The 18,554-nt window shown below is 37.8% G+C and overlaps 1 protein-coding gene across 1 annotated transcript in view; it reads left to right on the forward strand.

The window, feature by feature from the left end:
- Window positions 1-18,554, forward strand: part of PTPN13 (protein tyrosine phosphatase non-receptor type 13) — a gene marked incomplete at its 3' end in the record, with an annotated part of 103,240 nt that overhangs the window by 3,486 nt on the left and 81,200 nt on the right. Inside the window, exons 2-4 of the mRNA XM_015832359.2 lie at window positions 13,900-14,069; window positions 15,872-15,937; window positions 17,772-17,957. Coding sequence (XP_015687845.1) covers window positions 13,900-14,069; window positions 15,872-15,937; window positions 17,772-17,957 — 422 coding nt within the window. The remainder of the gene's footprint in view (window positions 1-13,899; window positions 14,070-15,871; window positions 15,938-17,771; window positions 17,958-18,554) is intronic.

Consider the following 18,554-nt stretch of genomic DNA (forward strand, 5'->3'; position numbering starts at 1 on the left):
TTTTCCAATTATGATGAATAATTCCAGTTCTCATAAGGGTTGGAAATGGCTGGAAACTCTCAACTTCGATAAACATCCAGTCAGTTTTAATTCTTTAGCGTATTTGGCAATTGAACAATCTGCCTTAGCCAACCTGTGGACAAAAAGGATTATTATAAGGGTGCCCTCAGGGACCGTTGGCAACTTAAAAATGGTGAGATCAACTGGGTAGTCAAAACCCCACTCCTCTTTATATCCATGTGATGTTATGAAAGACTGTAGATCTGGTCTTGGGAAGGAGGAAAGGAGCAATGAAATGTTAAGGGAGCGGGGATGGCAGGTGTGAAAAAGTAAAAAGTGTGAGAAAGGAACTCAATATATCCCTGACATCTTTCTGTTGGGCATATGGAACAGGAAGAAACTGACAGGCTTTCAAGGTTCTATAAAAATACAGATAATCTTTGAGTTATCACCATCACTGAGACCAGAACTTCCATCCCTAAGCAATGCAATTGGGTTGATGTGAAATGCCTCTCCCAGGCCAACCTTTGTATTCCACCTGCTAAGGACTTGCTTTAGCACTTGTCATTCAAAGCATGTAGACTTCATACTGCAGCCAATTTTGGTCACCATATCACAAAAAAGATGTTGAGAGTTTAGAAAAAAATCAGAGAAGAGCAACTAAGATGATCAAAGGTCTGGAGACTAAAACATACGAAGAACGGCTGCAGGACTTGGGTTTGGCTAGTCTAAAGAAAAGAAGAAATAGGGGAGACATGATAGCAGTATTCCAGTATTTGAGGCGCTACCACAAAGAAGAGGGGGTCATGTTATTCACCAAAGCATCAGAGGGAAGGAGAGAAACAATAGTTGGAAATTGATCAAAGAGAGAAGCAACCTGGAATTAAGGAGAAACTTCCTAACGGTGAGGACCATTAACCAGTGGAACAGCTTGCCATCAGAAATTGTGGGTGCTCCATCACTGGAAATATTTAAGAAGAGGCTAGACAGTCACTTGTCTGAGATGGTATAGGTTCTCCTGCTTGCGCAGGGGGCTGGACTAGAAGGCCTCCAAGGTCCCTTCCAGCTCTGTTCTATTCTATTCATCTTGTATTCTTGTACCATCTGAGGTCACAAGCAACAGGTCTTTCCGGGTCTTTTGCATGTAATGTGTTTCTGTACATGTAGAAGAGCGGCCTTTCCTTTTCATTGTAAACATTTCTAAACTGGGCTGTTTTCTGCTGGAAAACTTGTTACCCAATTAGATATTTGTTGCAACTGCAGCTTTTTTGTATCTCCCCACCCACTCAGCCTCTGTTTATAGAGACAACAACTACGGTAAAGATTGTGGTCTATTGATCTGATGAACTCTGTATATGTTTTTATGTGCCCTCAAATTGGTCCGCAAGGAGAAGGGCGGGATATAAATTTAAATAAATAAAAAAATAAATAAAATAAAATTTTTTGATGTAAATTCTTAGTACCTAAGCAATTTTCTCCAGGATAAATACTGTATGTACTTAAGCCATAGTAAATGAATTTATTTTTTAAAATGCCACAACCTTTCTCATTATTTTTAATTGCACTATCAAGTCATTTCCATAGTAAACATTAAACTGTGTATGTGGAAATGGTGAAATGGTTTAGTCTTTAAGATGCCAGAGAGTCACTGATATTTTTGCAATGGGTTTTATGCTGAATAAGCATTCTAAATAAAACTTTCCCATCAAAGTACTGCATTGAAGAAATGTGATGCCATACTGGCTCACTATTGGCTAACCCAGAGGTAGGCAACCTTGGCTCTTTTATGACTCGTGGATTTCAACTCCCAGAATTCCTGAGCATAGCTGGCTCAGGAATTCTGGGAGTTGAAGTCCACGAGTCATAAAAGAGCCAAGGTTGCCTACCCCTGGGCTAACGAAACAGCAAGATAAATTACTATAATCCACCACATCTTTGGGATGTTTCTTCTTCTTCTTCTTCTTCTTCTTCTTCTTCTTCTTCTTCTTCTTCTTCTTCTTCTTCTTCTTCTTCTTCTTCTTCTTCTTCTTCTTCTTCTTCTTCTTCTTCTTCTTCTTCTTCTTCTTCTTCTTCTTCTTCNTCCTCCTCCTCCTCCTCCTCCTCCTCCTCCTTCTTCTTCTTCCTCCTCTTCCTCCTCCTCCTCCTCCTCCTCCTCCTCCTCCTCCTCCTCCTTCTTCCTCTTGTTCTTCTTCCTCTTCCCCCCTCCTCCTCCTCCAAAACAATCACAAAAATCTCTTCTCCAGTATCTTTCCTTTGTATGATTTTCTTTTTGCCATAATAGCGTAGCTTCTGAATAAAAGCAATGCGCTGCTATTCAGAATATTATTTTAAAAACAAAGGAAGCCACACTGCCTAGTTCTGGTTTCTGCCACTCCACTCTTATGTTCTTTTGACCAGGCAGCATAGTTCTGGATATAGGTCATCAATTTGCTGAAAATGATACAGAACTGATCAGCTGCCATATTACAAAAATAAAATCCAGTGGTCCTGGAAAGAAGATTAAGACTTTCTTTTTTGGAAAGGCTTGAATATTAGAAGTGGGGAGAGAGAAAAGGAATTGAAACTTGTTCCACTTCACAATTCCACTTCAACATGAGATCTGAGAAACAGTTTCTGAATGGAAGAGTTTTTCACGGTTAGGAGGATCCAAATGGCGAAGCATTCTGCTTGACCCCAGACACTTCAGAGGGTGTGGTGAGGCAAGGTACAAAAAAAAAGCAGATGTTTCTTGAGACATATTACAAAAGAAACATCCCATGCTTAATTAGGCTTAGCTGAGTTAAAAAAGTACAGTCTTGTCTGTAACCTTAGTAGGGAAAAGAACAGTGGGTGGTTCTTACAAGAGAGTGTCTGGGGAAAAACTCAGCTCAGGACAAGAGGCCAGGAAATGGAGGCGGAGACGAGAATCTGGCAGGAAAACACCAATGTTGGGCCAGGAACATAAACTATGGTTATGGCAACTTGCAAATCATTCCTTTGTTTGAGATTGCTTATTAATATATTAGCCCAGAATGGATTTGCTGATGGGAGATTGTAGTTGGAACATAACCCACTGAAGATCATTTTTAGTTATTTAGTTAATAAAAATAAAAATTGGAGAAGATCTCTCCCTCTCCTCCTCCCTCCCTCCCTCCCTCCCCCTCTCTCTCTCTCTCTCTCTCTCTCTCTCTCTCTCTCTCTCTCATACACACACACACACAAACACACACACACACACACAAACACACACAGCAAGTCAGCTTGTGGGATACATATGTTGCCCAATACTCTTTTTGTGTAGCCCGTACAGATTCCTGAGCATTTGAAAAAGTAGGTGGTAAGGCCCTTTCATGTAAATAAGTAAGAAATGTGTGTTTAAGTGCTTCACCATATCGGATGGACACTGATAATGCTCATAGAAGGCTCTATCCAAGTTTGTTCTCCTATATGGTAATTTTCTATATACAAGAATTATGCAATGTTCATTTTGCTGATTATGCCTTGATTTCATGCAGTCTCCGTCTCCGACTCTATGAGCGAATTATGAAAGGGTTGGTTTTCATGCTATTTCCCCCACCTTGTCTTTCACATTTTTCCTATTAAGATTCTTTGTACTTGTTTCTCAAGAAACTTGGCACTCAGTTGTGTTTATTTGGCTGATTTTTGTTTGGCAAACGTAAGAAACCTCACAGTGGAACTGCTGGATCTCTGAATCCCCGAAAGCTTTTGTTGTCTTTGTTGTTTCTGCCAGGTGTATTTTTAAAAAATTAAATCCACGTCTGTATGCAGTTGTTTTGTAACCTTTAAAAAGTTTTCCTCCAATATGTTTTGCAGACACTGGTTTTATACTTTTTTCTTCTAGATGAGCAGCGGCCAAGGTCTGGTCAATGTGCTTACAATGCCATTTTCAACACAGTTTTGACATATGCTCAGGGAGGGACAGAAGAAATCCCAAGTACATTATAGCAAAGAGTTTAGTTTATTTTGTGGCCCCCCTTTGTTGCTTCACAAAGATCTCCACACTTGCTGAGTAGGTTTAGGTCCAAGCCATCCTCAGATTTGAAGAAGTGGAAACTGAACACTGTTAAGATACATTGTGGATCTACTGGATGCCCGTTTTACAAAATATCATCCCAAAGGCCTAGAGTTCTATAACCCAAAGGTTTTTCTGTGGACTGGAAGGGGCCTGGTTTTGTGTGCTGCCTGCATCCCACGGATGGGGCTTTGCTTGTTCGTGCGGACCGGTTGCTGGCATGCTGCGGACCGGCACCAGTCCATGGACCGGGGGGTTGAGGACCCCTGCTATAACCTTTCCATCTCTGCTTGTATGAGGGAACAAAGGGACTTTGTTAGTATTTGTGTGTGAGTGTGAGTGTGTGTGTGTGTGTTGACAGTAATTTAATCAAGACTTTACTGTAGTGGGTCCATTTGAAATTTGAAAGCATATTGCTGATACAGGTAGTCCTTACGACCACAATTGAGTCCAAAATTTCTCTTCCTAAGCATGACACATTTTGCCCCATTTTTACGGTCTTCTTGCCACAGTTGTTAAATTAGTAGCACAGTTGTTAAGTGAATTTGGCTTCCCCATTGACTTTGCTTGCCAGAATTTTGCAAAAGGTGATCACAAGACCCTGGGACACTGCAAACCATCATAAATATAAGTCAGCTGCCAAGAGTCTGAATTTTGATCATGTGACCCTGGGGATCCTGTAATGCTGTGAAAAACACTCATACGTTACTTTTTTTCAGTGCTGTTGTAACTTCCAATGGTCACTAAATTAACTGTTGTAAGTCGAGGACTACCTGTAGAGAACATTATTTTCTGTTGAATTGTATGTCTAGTAGTGTTTTCTCTATTATCAGTGGTAGTCCAGACAACAGCAGATAGTTAACTGATTATTTCAGCAAGACAAAAGAATATTTCTTATTGGAATAATTGGAAGAGTTAAGAATGCCTCTGAGGGCCATGTGAATAAAGATGGTGTACAGGACTGTAATTTGTTTTACTGTGTGTTGTCAAATGTAGAAATAAAACGAAAGCATCAATTATTGGGTTGGATGTCTGAAGGCACTAGAAGGTTCTTTTTGATAACACCTGAAGAAAACTGATTTGATTTCAGGAGTAATTTATTATATTTGGCTTAATGCTTTGTTATGGATGTTCAGCCTTCTTTCTGTGGATAAGAAATGCCCTGAACAGACAACCTGGACCATAATCTTGCCAAATGTATAGACAGGCCTGACTGAGTTTGCCTAAAAATAAATTGAGATTTGATTCCCTTTGGAGTTTACCCTAATGTTAAGCTGTACTTTCATACGGTGTTAAAAATATCAAATGTGTAGCAAGTCCTTTCATGTGAAAGGAACATTTTAAAAACACTGATCTTATTTGTTTAATTTTTCCTTCTTACTTACAATTTTACATCCTCTTCGACATAACTGTATGAGCTACTTCCCAAAACAGCAAGGTTTTATTTTGCTACTAAGTTGTGAAACAGCAAGTTGAACATTTGTGTATACCTCACTGAAGTTATATGGTTTTACCATTAAATCAGCATTGTGTTGTGTAATATTCCTTTTTGCTTTTTCACTCCATCACCATCAGATAGCAAATTGACTTGCATCAGTGATCTGATTTATATTAATGGCTTTAAAATGATTAACTGACCTGCAACGGAAGTGGAACAAAAGTTATTTCTATAAATGTTTTTGGAAATATATAAAGGTCAGCAGCAAGTTCTATCTTAAAAGTGGCATTCTCTTTTTCCTCAGACACAGGAATATGGTTATTATCAAACAGGCTACAATATATGTCCATTGCTTGTTTCTACCTGTGCATTTTTGCAATATATGGGTGATGATGATTAATAAACTCAGAGACGTACCGTGCTTAAAACCACATAAGAGAACATAAAAACAGCAGAACACTCAGAGAAATCAAGTTACCAAAAGTTAAATTACCTGATCTCAGAGGCCTTTATAAAGTTTTTACTTCCTGGCAGAAATTAGACAGTTATGTTGCTTAGTGGGTATTCTTAAGGAGGATATTTCCTAAGAGCTTCATACATATATGGAACCTAAATAGTTTTGTCCAGTTTCAGGTTTTCTGCCTTCATTATGACTGCATTACAACAGCAGAGTCAACCAATGCTATCTATGATAGAGGAAGCCTAGTGTCTTGTAGCTGCTTCAGGATCAGAAGATAAACTTTCTCCTCTTGCTATAAAATGGTTTACATCTGGCTATTACCATTTGCCAGTCACTAAATCATACACAGCGTATGAGCCAAAAATGAGCTTCTCGGTAACAAACCATCTGTTCGATTAAAATTTAAGGATATTGAAAAGATCTCTGCTGAATCAGAGCAAAAGGCAATGTCTGGTTCAGCATTTTGCTCCCCCCAATGAATAAGCCAAGTTTTACAAGAAGTCCACAGCTGGAATATGAATGAAATACTAACTTCTTAGTGATTTTTTTACAGAAACTGGTACTTAGAGCTACACTGCTTCCAAAACGTGGGATAATAAAATTTCTCTGAGGCAGCTGATAAGAGTATTTATTATCTGTGATTTTGTCCATTCACTTTAAAGCCATTCAAGTTGGCCACCAATTCATTTGTAATAGCAAATGTCATTCTTTAACCATGTATTATGTTAAAAAGTAGTTTCATTTGTTCTGAATCTGCCATCATTTAGCTCCTTTTGATGGCCCAAGGTTCAATATTATGAAAGGAAGAAACTTTTGGCATGTCTCAACAATGGATCCTATCATTCCTCTAGTACACGGGTGTACATCACGTGACGTGTCGCGACGTATCGTGACTTTTTTCGCATTGCCAGAGCTGGGGTGGGCAACCAGCTCACGGGCCGGCAGTTTGACACCCCTGCTCTAGTACAATCAGACACAGGGTAATCGTTAGAAAAACTTATATGCATTGTAAGTAGTATATTTGACAAGTTCTAAACAAAGAGATTTTATTATTACAAGAATAGCCATTTTTCATAGTAAACATTTGCCTGTTTTGAAAGGTCAGATGTAGGCTGCATTATTTCAGTGTTTGTTTTTCTTTATAGCAATATTATTTATGGAACATGAATGGAAGTTCTTGTGTTTCTCTTCTTCCTATATAACTCCATCGCTCTATCAATTAAATTCTTTGTTTTAACAAAGGACATCTCAGAAGCACCATTTTAATTATTTTTAGTTAGTAAGTCGGTTTTAATCAATTTAATCCCCAAAATGATTAAATATGGAATTGAAACCTACTGTATTAAATGCATGACACATTATCTACTTTGTTAATGAGGAATTCTGTGGGTATTATTTACTGAAGNCTTCTTCTTCTTCTTCTTCTTCTTCTTCTTCTTCTTCTTCTTCTTCTTCTTCTTCTTCTTCTTCTTCTTCTTCTTCTTCTTCTTCTTCTTCTTCTTCTTCTTCTTCTTCTTCTTCTTCTTCTTCTTCTTCTTCTTCTTCTTCTTCTTCTTCTTCTTCTTCTTCTTCTTCTTCTTCTTCTTCTTCTTCCTCCTCTTCTTCCTCCTCCTCCTCCTCCTTCTTCTTCCTCTTGTTCCTCTTGTTCTTCTTCCTCTTCCCCCCTCCTCCTCCTCCAAAACAATCACAAAAATCTCTTCTCCAGTATCTTTCCTTTGTATGATTTTCTTTTTGCCATAATAGCGTAGCTTCTGAATAAAAGCAATGCGCTGCTATTCAGAATATTATTTTAAAAACAAAGGAAGCCACACTGCCTAGTTCTGGTTTCTGCCACTCCACTCTTATGTTCTTTTGACCAGGCAGCATAGTTCTGGATATAGGTCATCAATTTGCTGAAAATGATACAGAACTGATCAGCTGCCATATTACAAAAATAAAATCCAGTGGTCCTGGAAAGAAGATTAAGACTTTCTTTTTTGGAAAGGCTTGAATATTAGAAGTGGGGAGAGAGAAAAGGAATTGAAACTTGTTCCACTTCACAATTCCACTTCAAGATGAGATCTGAGAAACAGTTTCTGAATGGAAGAGTTTTTCACGGTTAGGAGGATCCAAATGGCGAAGCATTCTGCTTGACCCCAGACACTTCAGAGGGTGTGGTGAGGCAAGGTACAAAGAAAAAGCAGATGTTTCTTGAGACATATTACAAAAGAAACATCCCATGCTTAATTAGGCTTAGCTGAGTTAAAAAAGTACAGTCTTGTCTGTAACCTTAGTAGGGAAAAGAACAGTGGGTGGTTCTTACAAGAGAGTGTCTGGGGAAAAACTCAGCTCAGGACAAGAGGCCAGGAAATGGAGGCGGAGACGAGAATCTGGCAGGAAAACACCAATGCTGGGCCAGGAACATAAACTATGGTTATGGCAACTTGCAAATCATTCCTTTGTTTGAGATTGCTTATTAATATATTAGCCCAGAATGGATTTGCTGATGGGAGATTGTAGTTGGAACATAACCCACTGAAGATCATTTTCAGTTATTTAGTTAATAAAAATAAAAATTGGAGAAGATCTGTCCCTCTCCCCTCCCTCCCTCCCTCCCTCTCTCTCTCTCTCTCTCTCACACACACACACACACACACAAACACACACAGCAAGTCAGCTTGTGGGATACATATGTTGCCCAATACTCTTTTTGTGTAGCCTGTACAGATTCCTGAGCATTTGAAAAAGTAGGTGGTAAGCCCCTTTCATGTAAATAAGTAAGAAATGTGTGTTTAAGTGCTTCACCATATCGGATGGACACTGATAATGCTCATAGAAGGCTCTATCCAAGTTTGTTCTCCTATATGGTAACTTTCTATATACAAGAATTATGCAATGTTCATTTTGCTGATTATGCCTTGATTTCATGCAGTCTCCGTCTCCGACTCTATGAGCGAATTATGAAAGGGTTGGTTTTCATGCTATTTCCCCCGCCTTGTCTTTCACATTTTTCCTATTAAGATTCTTTGTACTTGTTTCTCAAGAAACTTGGCACTCAGTTGTGTTTATTTGGCTGATTTTTGTTTGGCAAACGTAAGAAACCTCACAGTGGAACTGCTGGATCTCTGAATCCCCGAAAGCTTTCGTTGTCTTTGTTGTTTCTGCCAGGTGTATTTTTAAAAAATTAAATCCACGTCTGTACGCAGTTGTTTTGTAACCTTTAAAAAGTTTTCCTCCAATATGTTTTGCAGACACTAGTTTTATACTTTTTTCTTCTAGATGAGCAGCGGCCAAGGTCTGGTCAAAGTGCTTACAATGCCATTTTCAACACAGTTTTGACATATGCTCAGGGAGGGACAGAAGAAATCCCAAGTGCATTATAGCAAAGAGTTTAGTTTATTTTGTGCCCCCCCCCTTTGTTGCTTCACAAAGATCTCCACACTTGCTGAGTAGGTTTAGGTCCAAGCCATCCTCAGATTTGAAGAATTGTTTACAGTGGAAAATGGAACACTGTTAAGATACTTTGTGGATCTACTGGATGCCTGTTTTACAAAATATCATCCCAAAGGCCTAGAGTTCTATAACCCAAAGGTTTTTCCGTGGACTGGAAGGGGCCTGGTTTTGTGTGCTGCCTGCATCCCACGGATGGGGCTTTGCTTGTTTGTGCGGACCGGTTGCTGGTATGCCCCGGACCGGTACCAGTCCATGGACTGGGGGTTGAGGACCCCTGCTATAACCTTTCCATCTCTGCTTGTATGAGGGAACAAAGGAACTTTGTTAGTATTTGTGTGTGAGTGTGAGTGTGTGTGTGTGTGTTGACAGTAATTTAATCAAGACTTTACTGTAGTGGGTCCATTTGAAATTTGAAAGCATATTGCTGATACAGGTAGTCCTTACGACCACAATTGAGTCCAAAATTTCTCTTCCTAAGCAAGACACATTTTGCCCCATTTTTACGGTCTTCTTGCCACAGTTGTTAAATTAGTAGCACAGTTGTTAAGTGAATTTGGCTTCCCCATTGAGTTTGCTTGCCAGAATTTTGCAAAAGGTGATCACAAGACCCTGGGACACTGCAAACCATCATAAATATAAGTCAGTTGCCAAGAGTCTGAATTTTGATCACGTGACCCTGGGGATCCTGTAATGCTGTGAAAAACACTCATACGTTACTTTTTTTCAGTGCTGTTGTAACTTCCAACGGTCACTAAATTAACTGTTGTAAGTCGAGGACTACCTGTAGAGAACATTATTTTCTGTTGAATTGTATGTCTAGTAGTGTTTTCTCTATTATCAGTGGTAGTCCAGACAACAGCAGATAGTTAACTGATTATTTCAGCAAGACAAAAGAATATTTCTTATTGGAATAATTGGAAGAGTTAAGAATGCCTCTGAGGGCCATGTGAATAAAGATGGTGTGCAGGACTGTAATTTGTTTTACTGTGTGTTGTCAAATGTAGAAATAAAACGAAAGCATCAATTATTGGGTTGGATGTCTGAAGGCACTAGAAGGTTCTTTTTGATAACACCTGAAGAAAACTGATTTGATTTCAGGAGTAGGTTTTAATTTATTATATTTGGCTTAATGCTTTCTTATGGATGTTCAGCCTTCTTTCTGTTGATAAGAAATGCCCTGAACAGACAACCTGGACCATAATCTTGCCAAATGTATAGACAGGCCTGAGTGTGCCTAAAAATAAATTGAGATTTGATTCCCTTTGGAGTTTACCCTAATGTTAAGCTGTACTTTCATACGATGTTAAAAATATCAAATGTGTAGCAAGTCCTTTCATGTGAAAGGAACATTTTAAAAACACTGGTCTTATTTGTTTAATTTTTCCTTCTTACTTACAATTTTACATCCTCTTCGACATAACTGTATGGGCTACTTCCCAAAACAGCAAGATTTTATTTTGCTACTAAGTTGTGAAACAGCAAGTTGAACATTTGTGTATACCTCACTGAAGTTATGTGGTCTTACCATTAAATCAGCATTGTGTTGTGTAATACTCCTTTTTGCTTTTTCACTCCATCACCATCAGATAGCAAATTGACTTGCATCAGTGATCTGATTTACATTAATTGCTTTAAAATGATTAACTGACCTGCAACGGAAGTGGAACAAAAGTTATTTCTATAAATGTTTTTGGAAATATATAAAGGTCAGCAGCAAGTTCTATCTTAAAAGTGGCATTCCCTTTTTCCTCAGACACAGGAACATGGTTATTATCAAACAGGCTACAATATATGTCCATTGCTTGTTTTTACCTGTGCATATGGGTGATGATGATTAATAAACTCAGAGACGTACCGTGCTTAAAACCACATAAGAGAACATAAAAACAGCAGAACACTCAGAGAAATCAAGTTACCAAAAGTTAAATTACCTGATCTCAGAAGCCTTTATAAAGTTTTTACTTCCTGGCAGAAATTAGACAGTTATGTTGCTTAGCGGGTATTCTTAAGGAGGATATTTCCTAACAGCTTCATACATATATGGAACCTAAATAGTTTTGTCCAGTTTCAGGTTTTCTGCCTTCATTATGTCTGCATTACAACAGCAGAGTCAACTAATGCTATCCATGATAGAGGAAGCCTAGTGTCTTGTAGCTGCTTCAGGATCAGAAGATAAACTTTCTCCTCTTGCTATAAAATGGTTTACATCTGGCTATTACCATTTGCCAGTCACTAAATCATAAACAGCGTATGAGCCAAAAATGAGCTTCTCGGTAACAAACCATCTGTTCGATTAAAATTTAAGGATATTGAAAAGATCTCTGCTGAATCAGAGCAAAAGGCAATGTCTGGTTCAGCATTTTGCTCCCCCCAATGAATAAGCCAAGTTTTACAAGAAGTCCACAGCTGGAATATGAATGAAATACTAACTTCTTAGTGATTTTTTTCCAGAAACTGGTACTTAGAGCTACACTGCTTCCAAAACGTGGGATAATAAAATTTCTCTGAGGCAGCTGATAAGAGTATTATCTGTGATTTTGTCCATTCACTTTAAAGCCATTCAAGTTGGCCACCAATTCATTTGTAATAGCAAATGTCATTCTTTAACCATGTATTATGTTAAAAAGTAGTTTCATTTGTTCTGAATCTGCCATCATTTAGCTCCTTTTGATGGCCCAAGGCTCAATATTATGAAAGGAAGAAACTTTTGGAATGTCTCAACAATGGATCCTATCATTCCTCTAGTACATGGATGTCAAACTCACCACATCACGTGACGTGTCGCGACGTATCGTGACTTTTTTCCGCATTGCCAGAGCTGGGGTGGGCCCGGCCTCCGCATGATGCAACCAGCCCATGGGCTGGCAGTTTGATACCCCTGCTCTAGTACAATCAGACACAGGGTAATCGTTAGAAAAACTTATATGCATTGTAAGTAGTATATTTGACAAGTTCTAAACAAAGAGATTTTATTATTACAAGAATAGCCATTTTTCATAGTAAACATTTGCCTGTTTTGAAAGGTCAGATGTAGGCTGCATTATTTCAGTGTTTGTTTTTCTTTATAGCAATATTATTTATGGAACATGAATGGAAGTTCTTGTGTTTCTCTTCTTCCTATATAACTCTTAGCGAGATAGTTAATTTAAGAAACAAAATTGTTTCCTGTAGAGTCTTCGTGGTAAAATTAATAAAAATCAATCATTCAGCCAAAATTAGTTAAATTAGGGGTTTTACTAATTTATACCTTAACTTTGGATGACATAATTTACGTACTGTGTAATAGATGAAACAATTACTCCTTAAGACACCCATAATAAATGACTTCATAATAAACAAACTGACTTGGATCAATGACCTGATTTATAAATAAGGGTACAAGGATTTTAGAAGGCATCCTAATTCACTTTATCTCCAAATGAGCATAAGTTCTAGACTTCTGTAGAATTCTAGTAAAAATAAACACAAATGTGTGTATTAAAAAAAATATAGGCAGTATATAGATCAGTGGTGGTGAACCTATGGCACGGGTGCCAGAGGCAGCACTCAGAGCCCTCTCTGTGGGCACGCGTGCCGTCGCCCCAGTCCTAGGCCTTCAGCTGGGTTTTATAAAACCTTTTCGCTTTAGGCCTCCGCCGCCGTATGCAAAAAAAAAAGGTTCAATCAATCAGTCAATTTCAACTTCTTGCGGGGGAAAAAAAGATCTTGCAAAGTTTGAATTGATTGATTGAACTTTTTAGTCCCACCCAGTCTGCCGTTTACCGCCGCAGCCACACCCACCCAATGGCCACACCCACCCAATGGCCACACCCACCCGGCACCCGACGATGCATAAATGGGTTTTGGGTTGCAGTTTGGGCACTCGGTCTCTAAAAGGTTCGCCATCACTGATATAGATGTATATAAGTAAATTTAAATCCAACCCTTCTTGTCAAGGGGGGTTGGATCAGTGGTGGGATTCAAATATGTGAACAACCGGTTCTCTGTGGATGCTGCTTCCAGAAGTCCATTCTGGGCCTGGGCAACAAAAAATTAGCTACCGGAACTGGCTGAATCTCACCACTGGGTTGGATTCAATCTGCGCCAATTTAGTGCTGACTATTAGTTGACAAGATTCTTGTGTATAGACATAATGAGCAATAAATCAGTTTAACTGGAGCTTAAGGTATGGTCTTGTTTCCTCACACCTGACAGATATCCACTTATTAGATCTAGTTTTAACTTTAAAATTCAGCATGCTGAAGAATCTACAGAAGCTTCCAGATCCTGCATTATAGGTCATATCGCATTATTTTGACATGATTCAAATTTCATTTTCTGATATTTATGTATTAGAAATTATGATCAGAATTTGGATTCAAAGAATGGGTTTGCTGCATGGGTGTTGAAAAATGAGTAAGTCCTAAAATTTTTAATAGTGAATCATTGGTCTACGTTTGGACAAGAAACTCTTCTTGTTTATTTTAATTTACACTGTCTCTCTTGAATGAATATATAAAAGTAATCTTGATCTGCTGTTTGACTTGCTAATTAGATCTTTCTGTTTTTCAAATGCAGCTGATCCAATTGCTCTGGGCTTTCTCATATCTCCGTGGTCTCTTCTGCTGCTTCCATCTGGCAGCGTATCTTTTACAGATAAAAATATTTCTAATCAAGATCTGCAAGCATTCACAGAACCAGAAGTTCTCAAAAATCAGTCATTCTCATCTGTTTCTGATGTTGAAAAGGTACAGCATTTTCACTTCTGATGTATTTCTTTAGACTGCATTTAGAAAAATGAGAAAAGAATGGTAATATAGGTTATTCCAAGGGCTTTCAGACTGCTTTCAGGCTGTGGAGCTTGTTAAAAATTAATTTCTTTCTCAAGAAGCAATGCTCTAGTAATAGAAAATTGACTGAGTGTGTGTTAACTTTTTTGCCGTTAGTCAAAAACAGCAATTATGTAGCTTGTGTTGAAAATCTTTCTCCGTTATCTTAGTATATGCTCTTACGGAAAAGTAAATTGAATTCTATCACATACAGGTAGTCCTCGATTTATAACAGTTCATTTAGTGGCCGTTTGAAGTTACAAGACATTGAAAAAAGTGACTTATGACCATTTTTCACGTTTAGACTGTTGCGGTATCCCTGTGGTCATGTGATCAAAATTCAGATGCTTGATAACTGATTCATAGTTATGATGGTTGCAGTGTCCCGTGATCATGTGATCACTTTTTGCAACCTTCTGACAAGCAAAATCAATGGAAAAGCCATATTCACTTAACAATTGTGGCAAGAAAGGTCATAAAATGGGGCAAAACTCACTTAACAAATGTCTCAATTGTCATAAATCAAGACTACCTGTGTATTATTTATTTAACCTATGTGCATATATTGTTTTGAGATTTGAGAATCAGCATACAAATACATTTAATTAACTAATCATGAAAATATGTAAATTTATGTGACAGTATTTGTAAGGCAAGCTTGGCATTTGTAACAAGCAGTCCTCATCATATAATTTTTATAAGCTTAGGTCATGGTTAGGATGTGGAACATCCATACTGCAGATTAAGTTCTGTGTTTTTAATGTGGCTGTTCCACTAGCAACTTAGGCAAATAATGATAGCCAAGCCGTAATTTGATCATTACATGTCAACTAAGCCTTTAACTGGGCAAATTACATGTATATTTCCATTCCTTGTCTTTAATTTATTTCCATATTTTTCCACTGAAATAGAAGTTGCAGGCAGAGTGTTTTTTTTCTAACACTTTCCCAACACTTTCCAAGTTAAGATAAAATAGTTAAGATAAAATTACTGTTCTAAGACGGAAATTTTTTTGTTTTAGCAAAATCAATACTTTTCCATTAAGCAAACTGTAGTTTGCATTTAGTTTTATCCAGTGAAAAAATAGATTTCAGCCGAAAAATATGCTTATATGTACAGTATATGTGTGTACCTTATACATAGGCATGTGTGTGTATGTATATACATATACACATACATATATATGTGTGTTTCAATTGTTTATGAAAGAACCTTCTCAGTCGAAGTCTGCTTTATTTTCAGCTTTTTTCTTGAAATATGAGTGTGTCCCACAAAAATGCTAGCCACCAAAACCAATTCCCATTTATAATCACCTCCAGGAACACAATGATAGGGTTGCATGAGTCTTTTGGTTATGATTCCCTCTCCAAACCAAAGAAATTGTGTACTTGGATACTTTTCTGGCAGAATGCTAGACAGACAAAGAATGCAGTTTTGGTCACTCTCTAAATTAGAACCAAAAGATAATAGGTTTTAAAATCAGTACCTTTCTTGCTCCAGAAAAGAGAAAGATTTTTTTTTAATGAAAACATTTATGTAAGAAAGCGTTTTGTGCAGCAGCTGTTTCACATGATCCAATACTCATATAGTTAGAAGTCTTTTGGTGCCTTTTCAGAAACACTCCATTTTTTTTTGTCTGCTTCAGTTCTGTCATAAATAAAATTCTTCTTAGAATGTTACATTAATTCCACTGGTATCATTTTGGCTGTGTTGTGTTACAGATCCACATTTATTCTCTTGGGATGACACTTTATTGGGGAGCTGACTATGATGTTCCAGAAAGCCAGGTAAATAGTGGAAAAAAATAATATAATTAGTCCATAATACAGAAACTGCAGACCCAATAACGCGTTACTAACCTAACTCACTCCCCCCCTTTGATGCAAAGCAACAGATCAGATTACTAAAGAAAGGGAGAAGGTGGAAGAACAATGATTAGCTTTCTCTTGACCTTTGAACTCTTGAGTAGAAATGGGAAGAACTGGTTCCAAATTGGGAGTTGTTAAGGAAAGAAAGAATAAGAGGAGAGGCTATCTTAAAAAGTTATATGGCTGCCAAGGAACAAATAGATTGGAAAAATAGTTATCTAGATAAGAAATACATGACAGGGCAGGCCATTAAGACAGTAGCCAGCCAGCCATTTTGAAGCTTGACAGTGAAATACAGTATCTAAATCTAAATACTGTACATGCATAAAAATATTACAAGCTCATAAAAATATCAGGTAAGGATACACCCAGAATGAGGAGAATATAAATGAATATATGTATTGTGCTTTTCCAGCAGAAAACACAAAGATCAGCTAGTAAGTCCAGAAAAAATATTATGTCCTTCCCACGAGCATGGGAGTTGTCCTTTAATTGTAAACTCAATTTGCTACAGATATCCAGGCTGTTTGCATCCTTACTTCTGATCCTCTTTTTATAATGTTTCTGTACTATGGCATAGTATATCTTAAGAAAAGCTCAAATTCACATATGTTTGTAGATACTTGGTCGATCCAATTGTCAGGTGATAACTTTCATGGACAAATAGTTCAGCTAGGAAATATTCTAATTTCCTAATAGTAAGATCAGTTACCTGTGGAATTTGTGAATTCTTTACAGGATATGTTCAAAACTATTAGGGATATTTTCAGTTAGTTTCTTAGATGGAATAGCAATTAAATGGGTGGTTAAAAGGTCTCTTTCCACCAATTCTATGGTTCTCCTGGTATATGATTTCACAATTGTTGAAAAGTGGACCCTTGCTTTACTAAAGAAAAGACTCAGACAGCCATTCAGCTAAGATTTTAGTTTTATGGATTTTACCTTGCTGTGTGTTATTAGTTGCTGATCTTTATGAACCGCCAAAACCCACTGAGGTGAACCTCAGATTAGTTTCTTAAAATAAATAATGATGTATTTTTGCAGCCAAGCTATAGTAGCCCTAGTCCAGGGGTAGGTAACCTTGGCTCTTTTATAATTCATGGACTTTTTATAATTCATGGACTTCAACTCCCAGAATTCCTGAGCCAGCCAATTCCTGCTGGCTCAGGAATTCTGGGAGTTGAAGTCCACGAGTCATAAAAGAGCCAAGGTTGCCTACCCCTGCCCTAGTCCATCCTTATTTAATAGAATATAAATTACTGATTTTTGGATTTTAATTTTTTTAACAAAACTCTTAGTAATATACATAAATAGTGCTATTTCAGTGATTCATTGCAACACCGATTGATTGATCATGTGCTATCAAATCACTGTTACACATAGAAGATGGTTAAGACAGAGTGTACATGTGGAATTACAAACAACATAGGAGCTAGCTGAACAATGGAATCCATTACATAGGGTAACACTAAATGTGTATGATGAACTCACTGAATTTAAAGTTGTTAGCTCTTTTTAAATACAACTTTCTGTTCTGTTGAGAATGGAGAGATGTTTCAAAACTCTCTTAAACTAATTTGGTTGAGTCTTCCTTGGTCTGGTGTCTTCCAGATATATTGGACTAGATGAGGGAAATTGAAAACAATATATCTCGGCACAAAGTTTGGAAGGTTTCAGTGAAATGTGTGAAAGTGAGAAAGACAAGGAGACAATAACTGGATTTTTTATCATACGTGTGTTTTTTTAATATCAGCCAATCAAACTTGGAGATCATCTGAACAGCATTCTCCTTGGTATGTGTGAAGATACTGTTTATGCTCGTGTATCTATACGGACCGTTCTTGACGCCTGCAGTGCTCACATACGGAACAGCAACTGTGCACCTTCTTTCTCATATGTGAAACAATTAGTCAAACTGGTTCTGGGGAGTTTGCCTGGGGTAAGTGTTTACATTTCCTTCTATCACCTTGAATGGAGTCACTGAAAATAAAAATTCCTGTGCTTGTCATCACCATCATTTCTTGCGGGATAGCATGACACTTGGGCTTAAGTAGTTCCTAAAGCTGAGATTGGCAAAACACTGTAAAAAATTCAGGACTTACTCACTGTCTCTTTGGTAAAAGCCTCGTTCCCTGTCCTGATCATCCATCAGTGTGGTGGAATGTAGTCTGGATTCCCAGGAGGGAAAGGCTGCTTTCCAGAGGCAGCAAAGTTTGGAAAGTTTGGTCAGCAGAAAGCTCCTCCCTTAACTTTTCTTAGAATATATGTCAAGCACGAAGAATCAGGACCACGTGTTAAATTCCAGTTAAGCTGATTTATGCCTATACACAGGAATCTAGTCAGCTGACAGTTAGTGCTAAATGGGATAAGAATTAACAGAATTCAAGAGGGGCTGGACTTGGATGGCCTGTGCGAATGTAACACCTCCAGGCTGATTCCTCTTTTGACTCTGCCCCCAGGATCCTGATGACATTGCCAAAATCTTGCAAAATGGCAATATTACTGAGATTTATATTATTATTTATTTATTTATTCG

This window comes from Protobothrops mucrosquamatus, unplaced genomic scaffold (genome assembly GCF_001527695.2).
Source record: "Protobothrops mucrosquamatus isolate PMUCROS unplaced genomic scaffold, P.Mucros_1.0 scaffold3, whole genome shotgun sequence".
NCBI lineage: Eukaryota > Metazoa > Chordata > Lepidosauria > Squamata > Viperidae > Protobothrops > Protobothrops mucrosquamatus.